Source organism: Mixophyes fleayi, chromosome 7 (genome assembly GCF_038048845.1).
Source record: "Mixophyes fleayi isolate aMixFle1 chromosome 7, aMixFle1.hap1, whole genome shotgun sequence".
Classification (NCBI taxonomy): domain Eukaryota; kingdom Metazoa; phylum Chordata; class Amphibia; order Anura; family Limnodynastidae; genus Mixophyes; species Mixophyes fleayi.
Window position 1 is genome coordinate 55,648,958 of NC_134408.1, and position 20,093 is coordinate 55,669,050.

At 36.3% G+C, this 20,093-nt stretch overlaps 1 protein-coding gene across 6 annotated transcripts in view; it reads right to left on the minus strand.

The window, feature by feature from the left end:
• RBFOX1 (RNA binding fox-1 homolog 1) overlaps positions 1-20,093 on the minus strand; it is a 522,788-nt gene that overhangs the window by 70,547 nt on the left and 432,148 nt on the right. For all 6 annotated transcript variants that reach the window (XM_075179846.1, XM_075179848.1, XM_075179845.1 and 3 more), the window contains exons 8-9: positions 17,409-17,541; positions 13,090-13,129 (exon numbers count right to left, since the gene is read on the minus strand). In XM_075179846.1, coding sequence (XP_075035947.1) covers positions 13,090-13,129; positions 17,409-17,541 — 173 coding nt within the window. The remainder of the gene's footprint in view (positions 1-13,089; positions 13,130-17,408; positions 17,542-20,093) is intronic.

The following is a 20,093-nucleotide window of genomic DNA, read 5'->3' on the forward strand; positions in this document are numbered from 1 at the left end:
TGCCGAAACAAGATTAAGGGCTAGATTTACTAAGCTGCTGGTTTGAAAAAGTGGGGATGTTGCCTATAGCAACCAATTAGATTCTAGCTGTCATTTTGTAGAAAGTACTAAATAAATGAAAGCTAGAATCTGATTGGTTGCTATAGGCAACATCCCCATTTTTTCAAACCCGCAGCTTAGTAAATCTAGCCCTTAGACTTGCTAAAGAAACTAACCAGTAATTTAGACCACTATTTTGTACTTTATGGACTCTCTTATAAGATTGGCGCCACAAGATTAGCAGAAAGCAGGTGAGGTACCAATCTTTAAAAAGAGAACAACATTGGCCTGTGATCCTGACCTCTGTTATGGGCAAATTACTAGATTCTGAGTGATGAAGTTCTGACATACATTTTAGAAATAATGAAGAACCAGTCATGCCTAACAAATATGATTAGAGTTTATGTGAAAGTATGTTTTTCAAACTGGATTTTGGTACTGCAATTGATGTGATAAATTTGGATTTGTAAAATCATTTAATACTGTTCTACATAACAGTCTGATACATAATATAAAGGACTGTGTCTAAAGAAAAAAGTATGTACATGAGCAGAGAACTAGTTGAAGGACAGAAGACAGGAGGGGTAGAGATATTGAACCTTGCAAACAATGGAGGTGCTGCCCATAGCACCCAATCAGATTCTAGCTATCATTTATTGAGTACATTCTAGAAAATTATAGCTAAAATTTGATGTTGCTATAGGCAACACCTCAAATTTTCTTTTGAGAAGGTTTGATAAATCTACCCCAAAGTGTAGTTATAAATGGAACGTATTCAGTTGTTAGTGGTGTTTCACAGGAATCAGTACTGTGTTTCATCAATCTATTTATAAAAGGCTTTGTAGATGGGCTAAAAAGTAAGTTGTCCATATTTGCTGATGACAGCTATATAGATGTGTCTTCTGTTAAAATAAATTTCCTGCAATTAAATTCTACACAAAAACTGGGAGTTTATTTGAATGACACATTTTGTAAAACATCTTGGATCAGCTGTGTTTATACTCCTTTATACCTAGGCATGATCATTCTGTCTCATTTTTCAAGGATTGTGATCATAGGTAAACTTTTTGGAAACTGCTCAATAAATGCTGCTGTCTTAGCCATTACTGATCTCAAAGGACACTGCTCCCACCCTTTCATCAGAATGTTTATGCTTATTCTACATGTCATATATAGGTTCCCTGACAATAATTAATGCTGTGATTGAAACGGATTGACACAATTATTGTATATATAGATATCTATAATATAAAAGCCTAGCGGCGTGTGTTAGTCTGTGTGTGAAAAAAAAACAACAAGCTGCAGCGCCACCTGCTGGGTGGAGTTATACACTGACCTTCTAAATTCTTAGCATTATCTAATATATAAAAGTAAAAGCCTAGCGGCGTGTGTTAGTGTGTGTGTGTGTAAAAAACTATTTTCTCAGAAAGGACTCATCCAATTGACCTGAAATTTGGTATACTGACATTATTTGACAAAAAAATTAGAATTGTGAAGTATATATATATATATATATATATATATATACTCTTGTATCAAGTGAAATGAGGTGAACTTTTATTTTACGTTGTGCTCCTCTTTCACTAATTCAAAATATTGTGAGATATGATAACAATTTGAATAGATTGACAATATAGTTTTAGTTTGTCTCAAAATACAGGTTTACTATTTAAAACTCAAATTTGGATACTTTGTAATTATTGCATTACTTTAATAAGCGTAGTGCAAATATCTGAGAAGACACTTTTTTCTTTGTGTTACACATGTAACAAATTCTATTTCACTTGATGCATTCCAACAACTACTTTATTGAGGAGTATTCTTGGCATGTATCCCGAGATACCCCACTATTACCACCAGATCCGACAGCAGGTAGAGGAGAGCACTGGCAGTGCTTGCAGTTAAAATTGGGCATGAGGCTCAGACTACATGAAAGTACATATATAGCAAATCCTGCTTCTAGTTGACCTGAACTTAATTTAGTCACCATGTTTACTACCTACCCTCGTAGCTGCTGGAGGAGCTAACATGGGTTTAGTCCACCAATCCTAACAAACTTCTCCTTAAGCTGCTGGTGGGAAAACTTAAGTAATGATGGTGGATGTGTTGAATCCCCAAACAAATGGTACATGGAGAGGTGTCATCAGGGATTGTCCAAATATGAACAACCTCTAGATTCAAAGTCATCTTCTAACATGGCCATAACACAAGTAGAATGAAAAACATGAGGTATATTTTCATAGAGAGAAACAAGCTACTTCTGAACAATAAATGAGCACATTGCTAAAATAAACATATAAAATGTTCTCAGCTATTATAATAGCAAACATAATAAAAGTTTCATAGCACCTTTCATAAATAAGGTTCATTGGAAAAGTTAGAGGGATCGCTTTGTGCACCTTCCCCATCTACAAATTTGCTCTAAAAACAATAATCCCCTGTAAGTGTTTACTTTAAGTAAGAAAATTAAAAGTGAACAGCATTCAGTTATGCAGATTGTGACATTGTGAAACACATGCACCATCCAGCAAGCTTGGTGTGATCACCTTTAAAGTAGAAAAACAGATACGTAATTGATTTGCCTCAATCTTGGCACTACCATTTGTTTAATTGTGCGCACTATATAACATAGTAAAATGTCACATTTTGACTGTTAGTATTTCATAGCAAACAACATTCAGTGAGAAGGTTTTTGCATCATCAGCATCTTCATACCTGTGATAATTTATTACCAAACAGTGCCTCTTGATACACTATGCTACAAGGAAACAGAAATGTAACAATTTGAATATAAATAATAACTAAAAAAAAAAAATGAACAAACATTAAAATATGAAATATGCATATAAACTATCTACTCAATTATAGACTTGCTAATTTACATTGAACTATAATTGTAGGTTGATGTGAAGAAAGAGCTACCGTAATTGGGTGTTTGGCAATGAATCACTGGAAAAACGAAAATGAGCAAGTATTAAACAGAGAAAAAGTAGGCACCAATGTGGAAAACAAGGGGAAATAACAAAGTTATAATCAGACTGATTTTTGTTTTTATTACTAGACCTTAAGTCTGTTAATGCCCTACTGGCTGTTTTGGGCATTGTACTTTGCCAACCTAAAAAAAAGCGTTGTTCAGAAGTCCATATATCAACACATATCCTATAATGACAAATGATGTTTCTTTGCTATACATGAGTACTCCAGCTTTAAAGCTCTCCATGCAGCACTTTTACAGAAGAAGCACAAGGGTACAGCATTTGCTTTGAATTGAATGTGTTATTTTATAAGCTTCTGAATGCAGCATTTTTTGGATAAAAAGTTACCTGCCATTGTGACATCAACTTTAGAGATTGACTTGGTTAACAATTGCATATAAATGCATGAAAATGGAAAACTAACGCACACATTAATGGGCAATGTAATAAAAGAAAAAACACATATTCTGGGTACTGTCAAATTGGACTTTTATTCTCATGGTTGAGGTTAAGTTTCTTGGAAAGTTACCAAATGCCAAATGCAGGCATTTGGTAAACCAAGGGTAACGGAAAATGCAAACTAAGAAAGAAAGAATATGTGCCTGCCTTAAATGCAAAGACACATTGTTTTACGTGTACCCAGTTTGCACTTCTCCTAATGACTGAATCTCTACAATCTCTGACTCAATCTTCCTTAATAGCGCAGGGTAGTGCAGGATTGGACTGGCCCACCATGGTACTGTGTAAATCACTTAAGCAGACAGAAAAGAATGCTGGATTCAGGTACCTTGGGTAGGTACGCTGCTGTGTGAATATGTAAACCAATCTCAGGTGTATATTTTATATGTCCCTCCCATTGTGCAGAGCGTGAGGAAACCTGTGTATAGTACAGCCTGAACTTAGGCTCCAGAGAAGAGGCTGCGTATGTTACTGTGCACCGGTCTCTGAAATATATGGCTATCACTTGGATACGCTTTGCATTATATTGTGGTCACTTGGATTCTCTATGTATTATATTGCAATCACTAAAATGTTCTCTCCATTTTTGAAAAGTCCCTAGTATGCTGTCTGTATTGCATGGGGGGTATCTAGGATACTTTCTGCAATGTCCATCAATCAATAGGATGCTCTTGCATTGTAGGGTGGTCACTAATATGCCCTCTATATTGTATATTAGTTTCTGGGGTGGTCTCTTTATTGTACATTGGTCAATATGTGGCTCTCTGTATTGTATTGCAGTCACTAGGATGCTTTCTGTATTGTATTCTATGTAGGATACTTTCTGCATTGTCTATCAATCAATAGGATGCTCTTGCATTGTATGGTGGTCACTAATATGCCCTCTATATTGTATATTGTTTTCTGGGGTGGTCTCTGTATTGTACATTGGTCAATATGTGGCTCTCTGTATAGTATTGCAGTCACTAGGATGCTTTCTGTATTGTATATCTGTCACTAAATGCTTTCTGTATTGCATATCGCTTACTAGGGTTCTCTCTGTATTGTATATCTATCACTAGTTCTGGGCATATTATTACGCATAAAAGTCTTAGGGGCATATTCAATTAGGACTCTTGCCCGCGATTACACTCAGCTGCATGGGTCCTGGTACCGCAACATTGCAGATTTACACATTTTACATGCGCAGTCGCGTGTAATTGCGGGCGTGAATCCTAATTGATATGCCCCATAAAGTCTTTTATGCAATCCATCCCTGTTAATTCCCATTGAGGATGCAATGTCTTATCTATTTTGACATTATTTACTCCTCACTAATTGATTGATACAATTTTTAGATGCAGTCTCCTGTCTATATTGATTGATACCCCATGTTTATAGATTAATAGCAATCATAAATAATATTCAGCACTACCTCTAAGGGCTGGCTTCGCCTTTCTAGTGTCTGGCCACACACCCCTGGTGGCTCACAACGCCTTCTGCGACACATTATTTATTAGGCCACCAACATCGCATTCCCCAATGGGCCTTTTATACCCCTCTCTTACACTGTTACTGTGGATTGAAGCTTACAGGCTCTTGAATATGTCGATCTACAAACCCTTACCACTTTCTCACTTCCCCAGAGATAGCGAGCCTGAGTCATTAAACAACACAAATGCCTATATGTGCCGTAATTTGCATTAAATTGCTCTGCGCATCCCCAGAAAGGGAAAGGGCCATATGCACATAGTCAATATACAGATAGGGCGTGCCAAGCTCGTGCACACACAGCAGCATCCGATTCAAGCTTTGGGCATCTCTAAGGTACATATTTTTTGTTGTATCACTTGCACCAGCTACAGGTCTGTAGCCGATTTACAGTGATGACAGTCGTGTAAGCATGCTAGAATATGTGTATGCAATAAAGAGCAACTTTAAAAATGCATTTTATGTACAGAATACATTAATAACATTCTGAAAAATTTACTTCATGGAATATATATATATATATATATATATATATATATATATATATATATATATATTTAATGATTTTTCATTAATGACTACTTTTTTCACAGCTGACAGTGCTTGAATAGTTTTTCTCCTGTGCATTCTGCTTGGACTTTATATTCCACATATGTATTGTACAAATCCTGCATTACATTGTGTCTGTCTCAATACGGCAAGTGCCGCATATGCAGAGTATACCTAGTGCCATATTCAACAAGAGGAGTTTCTTCAGATCCAATTGTAGTTGAATATGGATGTGCGTATGTCCAAATTATGTGCATTTTGAAAAATAAACGCATAGTAAGTGCATTTTACATGCCTTAATGAATCAAGCCCAATAAGTTAAGGGGACAAGGAGCAAAGTGCCAAAGGATCTAAGTGCCAAAGCTCCTTGTCTCGCAAAACAAGCATTCATATTTTACCATTCCCCAATAGCAAAAACTGTGAATGCCCTGGGAACAATGGAGGCATAGTAGCTTAACTCACATTTTTTTCTGTATTGCTTTGGTGTATTATTGATTGAATTACTGTTGGATAAATAATTTATTACCAGTAAAACTGCATATATTTAGACAAAATAAGTTAGTTTTTATTGGAGAATTATTTTATTATACTTATATTTCTTATAAAATAAGGATGTGAAGTTGTCTGAGGACAGAGGATACAAGATTGATATTAATATTTTATTTTATTCTTTTTTAGGAAATTTTCTTTACCATCACACAATCCAATTGTAGTCTATATGCTTCCCTTGCTAATAAGTCAAGGTTGAATCCAGTTATGCAATAATTAAAGTTACAACTAACCATCTCATGTAACTGTAATCAGTAATTAAACATGTCAAATAAAGCTACTCGACAGCAGTTCAAAGGGCATTATACAACATCAGAACTTCAAAATGTCAAGTTACTGTGATTTAACCTCATAGCTTCTAAATTGATTAACTTTTCTTTCTGAAGTCTCAAAGAGGTTGTCATTTTGAAGTCACAATTGAATGAATCATGTCTTATGTGTTTAAATGTTAAGATTGTAAAATACATTCATATTTTATTACATTATTATTATATCTTTTATTGCTATAATAATTTTTTGTTTGTTTAACTTGCTTATCTACAAGTTGCTTCAACATCCTTCAGTAATATCAGAGCTAATAGAGGTCGAATTATGCTTTCATTATATTGAATATTTGAGACAAATAAAGGCTTCACCTATTTCTATCTTACCCTACCATTTAAGTGACATCACAAGAGACATGCCAACTCTCTGACAATCATCATGATGTTATAAAAGCAACCCTCCCACTTCCTGTCACTATCCCTGTCTCTTACAAGAGATTAGTGTCTCACACCAACACTTAGTGGGGAACTGAAAGGGTATCTTAAACAAGCTCTGCAAAAGGGAAATTGTGATTACCCTAACTTATGTTGGCAAACCATTGAGTGCTTACTGTTCATAAGTTATAATCATGCATTTTTCAATATACTGAAAAGTACAAGGGAGCACAAATAATCGCAGGCTGGGAAAATTATTTGTGACCTGTCAAACTGCTGCTCAATTTCTTTCTGACACAGCTAGAAGTATTGCCAATTAATTGTATGCACTGTTAGAGAAGTACTTTTGCATCTCTATGGTCTTGGAAGAGTGAGCAGTTTTCTGAAGGAATTGCCTGACAGCTATTTTTAAAGAGCAAGTAAAACCACTATTTGATATGAATACAAATGAAAGGCTGTGTGTTTCTGAGCTGTATACTACACATGGAAAACTGGAGAGTTTATACTTTAATAAATATGTCCAGTGTGCTCTTTTTCACCTTTTGCACCAAGTTGCTATGTTAGGAGGTGAAGTTTCACACTGCATGGGCTGGATGATCCATATACAGGTGCAGGGCCAGTGTTGTCACAGCAGCTCAAATTACTGTAATCTTAGATTTATGATGTATATGGTCCCATTAGGACACAATACAAAATATGTAGATGATGCTTCAGCCACTGATCATGAAGTGGGGAGGTAATACTCCTCTTCTAAACAGAGCTACAGTAGAATTTCAGATAAGCACTAAGCAACATAGTTTACCTTCACTGTTGAGGTTTAGTGGTGTTTTAATGTAGGTGTACATTTAAGCTGAAATAGGGGACAGGCATTACTGTTCTTTTTCCCACCCCATAAGGTTAGGTATATGGTAATGATAGTAAAAATGTATAACATTTTCTATCTGGTTTAGAGAAAAACCATATTTAAAAATATTTTCCTTCCTTTTCAGAAAGAGAAGTGAGTGTCCACTCTGCTTGGTTGACAGAAGAGTAGACCTTCTGTATTTGACTTTCTTTAAGTGAGAGCATTATTGAAAGTGAAATCATCTCACAGATTGTTTCTATCTTATAGGAAGACTCCTAAAATAGCCCTGACTCCACATGGAAGAATGGAGGGACTTGCTGCTCTTTTACACTTCTAAGCATGGTGTCACTGAGTTTTGTATTCCCTAGTCAATGCATCCTAGGGGAGCACGGTGGAGTAGTGGTTCGCACTATTGCCTCACAGCGCTGGGGTCATGAGTTCAATGCCTGACCATGGCCTTATCTGTGTGGAGTTTGTATGTTCTCCCTGTGTTTGCATGGGTTTCCTCCGGGTGCTCCAGTTTCCTCCCACACTCCAAAAACATACTAGTAGGTTATTTGGCTGCTATCAAAATTGACCCTAGTCTCTCTCTCCCTCTCTCTCTGTCTGTCTGTGTATGTGTGTTAGGGAATTTAGACTGTAAGCTCCAATGGAGCAGGGACTGATGTGAATGAGTTCTCTGTACAGCGCTTCGGAATCAGTGGCGCTATATAAATAAATGGTGATGATGATCCTAAAAAATTTTGCACAGAGGCAATCATAACAGTAAAAGGTCACAGGACATATGGGAACCACTGTGGAATACATAGCTCGGTACCCAGAGTAATTTAAGATGCCTGTTTCAGAAGTTAAAATGTATATTCTACAATATGTGGATCTTTGATTTTAACTATTTTATAATTTTACAAATCTTTGTAGCAGTGAAGTAAGAATAACCTGAATTACTATCCACACCCAAGGAATTAAACATTTTACCATTAATAACCCTGTCTCGTTTTGTTAATTGGTCTGTATCTGTACAAATGGAGCACATTTAATTTGAAGCTACGGTGTGATCCATCACCCACCACTCTGAGGACAAGGCATTGGAATGTGCTATCTGTCCCCACCCACTCCATAGTAATATTAGGGAGATGCTGTGTGGTAAGGGTTGAACAGCCATTTGACTGGTGACCAATAGTACTGTTTGTCCAAAACAAACATGCTTCTTGTAAGGGCACTGGGATTTATTTACAAACATTTGCTTTGATTGGTCTAGTGCAAGTTAGCCTAATAAAAGTCCATTTTTTATTGGCTGCTATTGGCTACTCCTCATTTGTATGTGTGTATACATGTGATGTGTTTTCTACAATGCAGTATATGTGGTGCTTTTAAAAGGAGACTCTGTTTTTATACGGTCCGCAAGCTTTATATCTAAGAGACCATGAGTTGATATGGCTTGTTGTGATATTACTAACTGGGTCACTAGTTATTACTAAGCTGCAATAGACACCATTAAAGGCCAGTAAATATAGTTTACTTTTTTTAAATTCTATCGTTATTACTTAGGCCAGGGCTGGGCATATATTAGTTGCCATAGTGATTAAAAAATGTCCTCCAACACCCACTGGAGGTCGCCAATCTGTGCTACAACCCCAGTCTACAGCCCGCTAATGAACTTGGCTGTAATTGAAATCCCCCTCTTCATAAGCTGGGAACCATAAGAATATGTTGTGCAGCATAACATAATGATGCCTGATCATGCAGCAAAAGCCTCATTTTCACAGTAACAGCAAATCCTAGTAAAATCACAGATGTGGCTCTTTCCTCAGTAAGGGCCCTCTGTGGATGGAGCCCCTAGTATACTGGAGAAAAAGGTTTTAAAGGCTGTGCTAGTTGTAATATGTTGGCATAGCTGGGTATTATATACTGGATACAGTTGGGTGTTATACAGATAAGAGTGCAAGTCTTTCCACTTGCACTCTCTCCACTTTTCAAACCTGCCGGAAAACTCTCAGCTTGATACATTTACCCCCATGTGACAGATACTTTATTGCTTTATTTTTTTTTTTTAAAAAAAAAGGACTGTACTCCATCTGTGTAATGCGCAGGGGCAGGCTGGGCTGGGTGGCAGGGGGGCATCTGCCCCCCAGGCCGGTCCCATAATGGGCTACCTTGGACTGGGGCACTGGGCCACCTGCGTTTTTTCCCTTTAAAATAGGCTAATGATTCGAGTCTTGCCCCCTGGGCTGAGGTTTGCCAGCTCTCCCCTGGTAATGCGGGAGTAATATTAGTCACTGATTACAACGTGAAGTGTAATGTTGTTATGTTGTAATGTGTAATGTTATGTTATGTTGTAATGTTGCAATGTGAAGTGTAATGTACTGTTGTTATATATTGGGCATTTGGAGTATAATATGCTGGTCATTTCGGCAGTATAATATATAATATTTTGGACAATGATAGGTGTGTAAGATATAATACTATGTTATTTTACCATAAAATGTATACCATAGTATACCATAAAAAAAACATCAAAAGCACATCTACGATTTATGACATGTGAAATGGGGGTGTATACAGTGGTATGCCATTCTGCCACTGTCTTCATTGTAAAACTATCAAATTCCATTCACTTAAATTCCCATTACATTTTTCACATTGTCACTTCATTTTGCTTGGGGACAGATTTTCCTTACAAAAATGTAGGTCCTATTTTTTTGTCCCTGCAAAAAATTCCTAAAATTCAACCAGGTTTGATTTCGGCAAAAGGGGACAAACTTTATTTTTAAGTTTTATTATTTTTATATAACTTTTTCAACCACATAAATGTTATTAAGTCAATTCTACTGTTTATAGGTACATCAAATAAGTGTATTATTATGTGTGTCTGGGTGTTTACATCAATTTTGCAGCAAACAGCAGGCTTGGCTGTCTAAACTCTAAAAAATAGAATCATTTTAGTGGGGAATGTCAAATTAAATAACATGCACTCCTGAACAAAGACTGATAAGAGAATCAATAGCATTGCAAGATCAAATTCAATATTTAATGAATTGTTTCAATATCAGTGATTAATATGTGAAATCATTTTATTTCTGCAACCGAAGGCTTTTTTAACCATTATGTACAATTTCAACATTACTATACAAGACTTTTTCAAAGATTTTTGACAATGTGTGTAAATTATATTTTCTCTGACTGTAATGAATTTGTTATGCAGTGTATTTTAAATCAACCTCTCATTCCTGTCTAAGATCTAATTGTAATACACAAACACAGCATTAATAGGAACATTGCTTTAACCAAACAAAGCTTATTTTACTGTTGTGTTATACATCTCCTGTCTTTATTATGTTGCCATTATAATGCATACTGTAGATAAAACAGCAGCTAGTCAGGCTCACACAGACAGGAGTTAGTACAAATCTAGATATTAGGTGCAAAATGTGCACCGGAAAAGACATTTTCTGATGCAGGGCATAAAATATAAAATTTACAACCTGATTTAGAGCAGTGAGGGGGTGCAACCAGATATTAGGTGGCAAAATGTGTACTTAACTCTAAATCTGTTCCAAAATGTGTAGAGTTTTAACCCCCTCACCGCTGAGGTGTTTCTCCCCTTTGTGCTCAGCACTTTTAGCTGTTCATTTATTTATTTATTGCCTGCTAATCCAAAATGAAAGACTTCCCTCTTTCAAACAAGGATACCCCCAACTTTGTAAGCACCATAGATATTAATGGCTTGGGCGCATGTCCATGAATGATTCTAATGGAATCTGGCAGAATCAAAAAATCTACAGATCTGTGGGTTTTCTTACCCAATTAAATTCAGAGGAACTTGTCCTCAGCACTTTAGGGGATCATGTTGAGGACAATTCCCATTCGCCCTTAGCACTCAAGGGTTTATATGCAATAAAGTTTGTATATTTCCATCGATTTGTACATCTACCAAAATACAGCTAACCAAGGGCTACTTGTAATTCCCGTCTGGCAAAGATAATTAGTTTACCATAAGTCAAGAATATGTATTTATTAAACAAAAATATTAGTTGACCAAAGGTCTTTGTCCTCAGTGTCCGGGAAGGTAGTGGGAGATTATATACAGGTATGGACTCAAGGTACAAATTAATTGAAAGAATGAGCAGCAGGAATGATATAACATAAAAAAGGTGACTTTGTAAAGCCTGATATATAGATTTGTCTTCTTGCAGTAAAAGACAGTCAAGTTAAAATAAAATAACTTGATTGCAATGACTCATACTTAACACTAGACTGTCTACCCTCTCCTCATTTTCCAGCAGACCATTTTCTCAGGGCCAGATTATCTATTAGATGGTGCAGACAGACACCTAGGGCTAGATTTACTAAGCTGCGGGTTTGAAAAAGTGGGGATGTTGCCTATAGCAACCAATCAGATTCTAGGTTTCATTTATTTAGAACTTTCTACCAAATGACAGCTAGAATCTGATTGGTTGCTATAGCCAACATCCCCACTTTTTTAAACCCGCAGCTTAGTAAATCTAGCCCCTAGGGTGCAGTGGGTTCCACTAGCTAGCTGCCACTGACCGTTTATATGCATTTTTAAAATAAAAACTTCCTTTATAGGCAAGCAAGGCTCAGGTTCTGGGGTGGTGGGGGGCCTCCTGAATTACGACTGCACCATCGGGCTAGCACCTATAAGAATAATTGTAGCATAACATGGCCACAGGACCCACAGTCCTACTGACAGTGCAGCAGGGGTGGTCCTTCATACTGCACTGTCTCTATTGACTCAGCCTCAGCAAGGGTCAGAGGAGAATTTGCCATGTTTGACTGCCTATGAATGGCCATTTAGAAGAAGGAGAAGGACCAGTATCACACCTAGGGACCTGTGGGATCTTTATCTGAATCGGCATGTTTTGAGGCCTTCTGACTTCGATAACTACTTTTTGTGCTAATTCTTCTAATTGGATGAAAGTCCAATTGTCTCAACTGGAGCACTTGGCTAAGCATGCTTACAAAATATCAGTTGCTTTAGTTCAACAGCTTTCTATAGAAAGCAATTGCAATAGGTACTGCACACCATTAAACTATCAAGCCAAGGAAGAAAACAGTCAATATAATCAAAGTTATAAATTTTTCGAATTTAGAAAAATCTAAATTTTTCACAACAACTTAAAAAAGCCAACTTGGTTTACATCACAACAGACTATCTACTAACATTCCCAAATACATACTATACACTGATTTCAGAATGGAAGTCCGTAGATGTGTTGTCATTATTAGAGCGTACCAACAAATTGAGGCAATGTAGTTTACATACTTTCTCTTGTCAGCATTAAATATCTATGTATATACTTATATATGCATTTTCAATAACTTTGACCCTAGATATTTCTGGGTTGGAAAAATAAAAACAAGGTTTTGGACATTAACAATAGACAATGCCACCTCCATTCCTATATGACATAAACAGCTAAAAGTGCACATAAATTAATGTAACTGTTTTCATCTGAACAGGAAAAACATTTAGATAGATACTTACATAAATATCTGCACCATAAAATCCATCCTGGTAAACAACTCTGCAAAAGATGCACACAAATAAAACACAAACATTAGTATCCAATAATATGCAGCCACACACACCTGTGAAATAATTGGATTTGACAAATCATAGTGGATAGGCTTGGGCTTAATAAATTACATTATCAATGTTAAGGTGGGTGGAGAATGACATTCCTTGCACTGTACTGTATAGTAATTACATTAAACATCATGTTCTGCACTGGCTTTCTATTCGCTCATTACTTAGTGTCTTCTGAACTTTGTAATTAACAAAAAAGGAGTTTTGCTTTCACTTGTTTTTCTGATAGAGAACATGTAATATAGCCTGCTCTAAGCTGATTGCTTGACTCAGCGAACACTATGCCCTTTCCAAATCCAGCTCACTCTCTTTCTTTCTCTCTCTCTCTTTCTCTCTCTCTCTTTCTCTCTCTCTCTCTCTATCTCTCTATCTCTTTCTCTCTCTCTCTCTCTCTCTCTCTCTCTCTCTTTCTCTCTCTTGCTCTCTGACATATTCTTCTAAACTGTTCACTCTCACAAGCAGGGCTTTTCTATCCTCTGTCTCACATCTGCAACCCCTTTGTCAACTTTGTCTGCATTTGTTATGTTTTTAGGCATGATTGGTATTTTGTATGATTTGTTATTCTGACTATCTGGCTCTGTGGAGTTTTGTGGTGCCTTATACACCAATAATGATGATGATGATGATGATGATGATGAACTCTGCAGATTGAAACTGTGCTGTACTAAATGCTCAGTCAAATGGTGTCATAGAAAAACCTATTTTCTGGACTTTAGTGCACAAACAATATATTGGATTTGATATTCGAATATGAATATTGGATCTCTAAGTGGCCTTTATTAGACCACCGTTCCATGTTTTTACTATGAGATCTATCCAAAGTATATGCTATCATAAAAGTGTTTATCGTCTATGTAGTTGGCATGCAAGAAAAAAAAACATACAAAACACACAATAAACTGCACCCAGAGAACTGATCTTATTGAATAATATTACTTGTTACAAGTAACCCTTTTCATTGGATTTAGCCTATAACAAGTGAATTTGTTAGGAAACGTCTATTGTACTGGGTTGCAATTAACAATAGTTTCTTGAAGCAATCCTCTTGTTTTGTGCAACTCTTCTCAGCATAAAAGCTCTAGTCCTGCACTGACCATTCTGGGTTTTGTTCCCACTATGACAGGAGGATTCTATGCTGTGGGTCTCCATGTTTATAGTGAGAACCAGCACAGTCTGTCTAGCTGGGGGTTGGTTTCCACTCTAGCAAGCGAACCTGACACTTGTTGTCCCCCTATTTTATTGGAAACCAGCCCAGATGGTATAATGCTGGTTATTAGAATTTAAGGGGGCGACACACTCATTATCAACTACTAAACTAAGGCATGCCTTAAGTAGGTGTAAAACTGACATCTGAAAACTAACGTATAGAAAGATCCTATTAGTTCTAAATAGGACACATCTCTAAGTGGGGTGCTTAACTTCCATGTGTATGCCACTAACTGTATTCCACTTGCATATGATTAGGAACCAGAGATGATTAACTAAAATTTAAGTTTTGTGCTTGTATGTCATGGCAAAATTTACACACCGTTGTGTAATGAAAACAATCTTTATGATTCCTGGGGCTAGACTGCTATTTTGAGCTTCTGTTTGCAAATGTTACCCCCAAATAAAGCCAAGGCTCATCCACCATAAATATTCAGTAGATGAGAGTGAACATGTTATATTAAGATTTAACTAATTTCTAAATCACTCACACTTAGAGGGAGCAGTGGTACTAATTAAATAAAGGTAGAGAGTGCAGAGATTTATCCCATAATGTTGCAGCTTATAAAATAAAATGCAGTAATAATAAAGTGATAGAGTGTTAAGAATTGACACACTATTACACACTGGATTAACACTTTACCTGTCAAACTTAATATACAGGTTTAGCAATGCTCATGGTGAACACCATATACTTTAATGAATGTTGTGTCTTTACATGCTAATGAACAAATTGTTTAAGTGACAAATACATCTAGATAAATACTTGCAAGATCAAACAGGCACATAAATAGTAATAATAATAATAATAATAATAATAATAATAATAATAATAATCCTGCTGTTTGATTTTTACATAATAACTCTTCCCTCTCTTTCTATGTTTACACATGATCAAACAGTGTACATAATTACATGTTCATTCCAGCATTGCATGCTCTAGTTAATGTTGACTTTGGCATAGACTATTCAGATATGTGAAAGACAGATTCTGAACAAATTGTATAATATTCCTTTGTGTCACTGACATTTTAAAGGCTTAATGGAGCACCATATATAGGTATGGGGTTTCTCATTCAGAGTTAAATCAAGAACGGTCCAGGATAGGGAAAGAAATAAAAAGTAATGTTTATCATACAGTGTGTTTTCCTAGAGTTATTAAGAGGAGCTCTGCTAAACAGATTAATGAGGATACAAATACCAAGGGTACTGTGAGCATAGTGAGTAGACTTATTCAAATGTGTTTTAGTAGGTATTATCCTAACTTTGGAAAGACTTATACATATAACCATAGTCCTCAAGCATTCTGGATAATAGACTCATACCTGGATCTGACTCCCAGCTACCCAACTTATTTAGGAAATACCTAGTTCCAATGTTATATGTGTAAATCTTGTGACCGGCAATCCAAAGATGTTGGGTTAGTGACTATTTTATGTATCGCCATCGATCTTTAATCTAATGCTGGCAATCAAATAGAAATTGTTAAATAAATATTTTGCCATGAAAGTCCAAGTTTTGACACTGAAAATCAATCAATGTAGAATGCTATTTTTCTGAGAATTGAGACATTTTATTTTGCATGAAAACCCTTAATTTGAACAAAAGTGTAAAAAAATTAGAATGTGTGTATCCACCAAGGATCCAGAAAGAAAACCTTTAGAGTAGAGAAAGCTATAGTAAAAATCTTAAAGGATAACTTCAGCGAAACATTTTTTTGTTTCCAAGCTAATATAACCATCCGGTCCCATGTCCAGGACCCATACAGATTGAGATATAGTCACCCTTGCTAGTACCTACAGTTAATTATCTGCCAGGGATAACAGCCTGGACAACATTGAATGTAAAATGGTGAGCAGTGAATGGTTGCAGGTGATAGAACAAACCACACCAGACATCCAATCAACTGCATGAACAACCTTCCACTAAACAGAATTTGCATAAAAACTTTTATTAGTTCTTGAGAAACTGCAAGCAGAGGGGGGGGGGGTCTCCTGAACTGTGGAGTTCCTAAATATGGGATCCCAGTAGTTTTAGTGGCCTGAGGGTTTATAAAAAAATTATTTACGTTTTCCATTACATTTTCTAAGAAGATTAATTTTATTTGCTTTAAAAACAATACAAACTAGTAAACGCATACCACCAGCACTAGAACTACCTATAGCTACAACTCTAAAATATCCATGACAAATGAATAAACGCTTTTTGCCAGGTACGAGTCTTGTGATATTGTGTAGGCAATAAAATGTACCATGCCAAGTGTTTTATATGTGCTATATCCTTATTTCAATAGAATTTTATGCTTATTATTTATATTCATGGATCATTTTATTCTTATGTCATATTAATTTACTTTTGGCAATTTCATTTATACCCATGATTTCGACCACAACACACAAGCAATGACAGATACTAAACTTCTTAGCAGGAGTATAAATTCAAAGAGCTGAACGTCTTATATTAAGACAATGGAAGTTAAACAATAGTAATTTCACATATTAAATATGTGCAAAGTTGAACTTTCTTTCCTGTGTTTTCTAGTGGACTGTACGCAGTAACACACAATTACTCAGACAGACACCTGCATCCTAAGCTAACATAAAAAATGGATTTTATTGGAGCATTGAAACCATATTAATATGAATTTGAGGGGAGTTTCAGAGTATAAGCTCAGCTTCATACAACCTCCTTAATGACCAGATGTTTGCGATCATCAAAGATACATCATCAATTGTAACAATTTCTTTGTTTCTGCAGCATTTAAGCTCTAGTGGAATTTACATAACAACATGTGACATATCAAATGCTTAAAGCCACCAACCATGACAGAACAAATTACAGTCATTTTTCAATAGTCTGTGCAAGGTGCACAACTTCAGGCACTTGGCCTGGCAACATGCTGTGTTAGTTTCTGTGGTAAGACAAGAACAGCATGCATTTCTCTCTAAAATAGTTTCTTTTTGCTACTGGGGAAAATATAATAATAGGATAAAAAGGGATATATTTCTTACCCGCCATAAGCAGGGATCGGAGGAGGAGGTGCTGCCGCACGAAATGTGTTGTAGACTGTGCGGCCTCTGCCTCTGAGGTGTGCTCCTCTATAAGCAGCAGCAGCTGTTGCAGCAGGATAGGGGAAGCCAGGGACTATAATAAAACAGAATCACAATCTATTAATATCAAATATACTTTACACAAAAAATGCATACATCACAAAAGAGGCATAAACATATTCATATGTATAAATAATGCAAAAGTATTATGAAAGTTGAAAAGTAATAATCATCATCATCATTAACCAAATGCATAATTGTCATTACAGTAAAACTTAAATTGGACATACTTTTTAGAAACATTGCATTTTTAATTTTCTACTTTTAATTATCACTCAAATCTTATATTATATACATATTTTGGCACTTATTTATTATGTGCACCACTTGATATGTAGAGTTAGTGTCTATACCATTTTGGTTATCACTGTATTTCGTCTTCTGTGCTACCTAACCCCCACAAATCCAGCCAGCCCTCTTCTCTGTCTGCGCTAATCCTGCAGACACAGCCCCCCGTGTCTCTCCCCATCACCCACCTGTCTATATTACCTGTGTCTGTCCACACACAATCCTGGTGGCAGGCAGCAAAGGTGCTCTTGGGTGGGGGGGATTTGGTTCAGCAGTATCAGCTACCCACTTGCATTTACAATATCTGAAACCCCTCTGGAACGATAGCTGGGCAGTGAACAGAGTCAAGTGATGTCCCTATAATTAGCAAGTACCTGCTCTTTCTTTTATTCAATCACTAAAAGCTTTGTACAACCTATTATCTTTAAATAATAATAATAATAATAATAATAATAAATAAATAAATAAATAAGATGTCTAGACATTTTTAGGCGCCCACATTTAAATAATTAGGAATGATTTTTTAAAAAATAGACTGTTTTACACAATACAAGACATCTGATGGAATAAACAACTTGCATCAAATTTTGCTACATGTTCCATACACATCAATGCATATCATTAAAATAATCAAAATTATAGATAATCTGTCATAATCAAACTCATATCTTTTCCAAAAATGCATCTAGTTTTTCACAGTGCACACATACAACTATGCAATTCAATTCTAGACATTAGCTTTTGCAAACAATAGGCAAGTTTGAGATCCAACTGGCACACTGCACTGTGCATATTTTGGGGCAGTCTTTCTTCATGAACAAACTTTGATGCAGACCTAAGGGCTCCTTTACCAAAATTGCATTTAGGTACATAATTTGCAACCAGTTACTAGTTAGTTTTTATCTGTCTAGGCAATGAAAGCAGAGATAAGTAAATTATTCCTATAGTCTCGCTCTATAGTATGTAGTATGTTTGGCCCCAGTGCAATATTTCTGTTTTTTATATTAATGAGGAGGGGAATTGTAACACTTACACAATGAACACTGTTTAGATTTATGTTGTACGATTTTCTTAGAATTAAGTGAAATGACCGACTGTTGTCCTAAAATAATTGCATTTATTTTAATTTTTTTGGCTTGATTTTAAATTTCATTCAGTTATTATTTTATAATAAATCAAACACTGAATGCAAAAACACAATAAGGCTAGTTTGGAAAGCTCATGGCACACATAAACACAAACATTGCCCAAGTTCAGCAACCCTTGCATCATCAGTGCTCCTGCTTTGCAAAGATGGTATTTGTGAAGGAGCACAGAAAATAGCTTATAATGGGTTGAGGTTGGTAGTTGTTGTTAATGTTGCACTTGCTCTGCAACTGAACATCAATATGGTGCAAACACAAGTCTGCAATTTACTGTAAACTACTTGAAAAGAGAGCTGATAGGATACAATTGGTGGTATTCTATAACTGTGTTAAAGTTAGCAAACTGGGTCATTTACTTAGGCTGTGTCATGGTACATTGTGAACTTGTACAATAATCTGCATATTAAAGCAAAGAAAGAAAAGTTATAGGTACAGGAAATGGACACATTAATATTCTTGGACATTCGTCTCCCCTAACACCATCTACACTCAAACACAACACACACTTCTCATCCATAAACACCTCCAGGTACATACAGTCAACTGTTGCTCAGGCCTTCTGAGCTTTTTTGCAGGAAACATTTCTTCTCCGTCCTTATCAATTTATGTATACTGTCCCTACCATTGTTAGTCTTCCAACAGCAATCCCCCCAGCCTATTAATACACTGTGAAGGAAGAAAATATAGGTCTGATTAAGAAGCACTAAATACTGTTAATTTAGTGCCCCTACTATATATTACCATACCTTACAAATGTCTCGTTTTATACTTGACAACCTTGATTCTAGTGTAGGTAGTGTCCCATCACCCTACTTGTCAGGACTTTAGTCCCGGAATGTTGGGTGGTATGTCCCACTCACTGCCACTCAGCATAGTAGAACAGCTGTAAAAAGTTAATGCATGAATCAGCCATGTCCGCACAATGCAAGGCAGGAATGTATTCTGTGTAGGAGGTGGTGGCCTAGCACTTCAGAAGTAGTAGACACAACCCCAGGTAATGTGATCATCCCCCCTTTGTGAATTGACCATGCCAACAATGTGAAACAACTATACCTCCTTCCTGGGAGAGTGTGTGGTATGTTCCAATTTTAAAATGCAGAATGTTGGGAGGTATGTATTACCCTACCTGCTTTAACCCTATTTGAACTGCAAA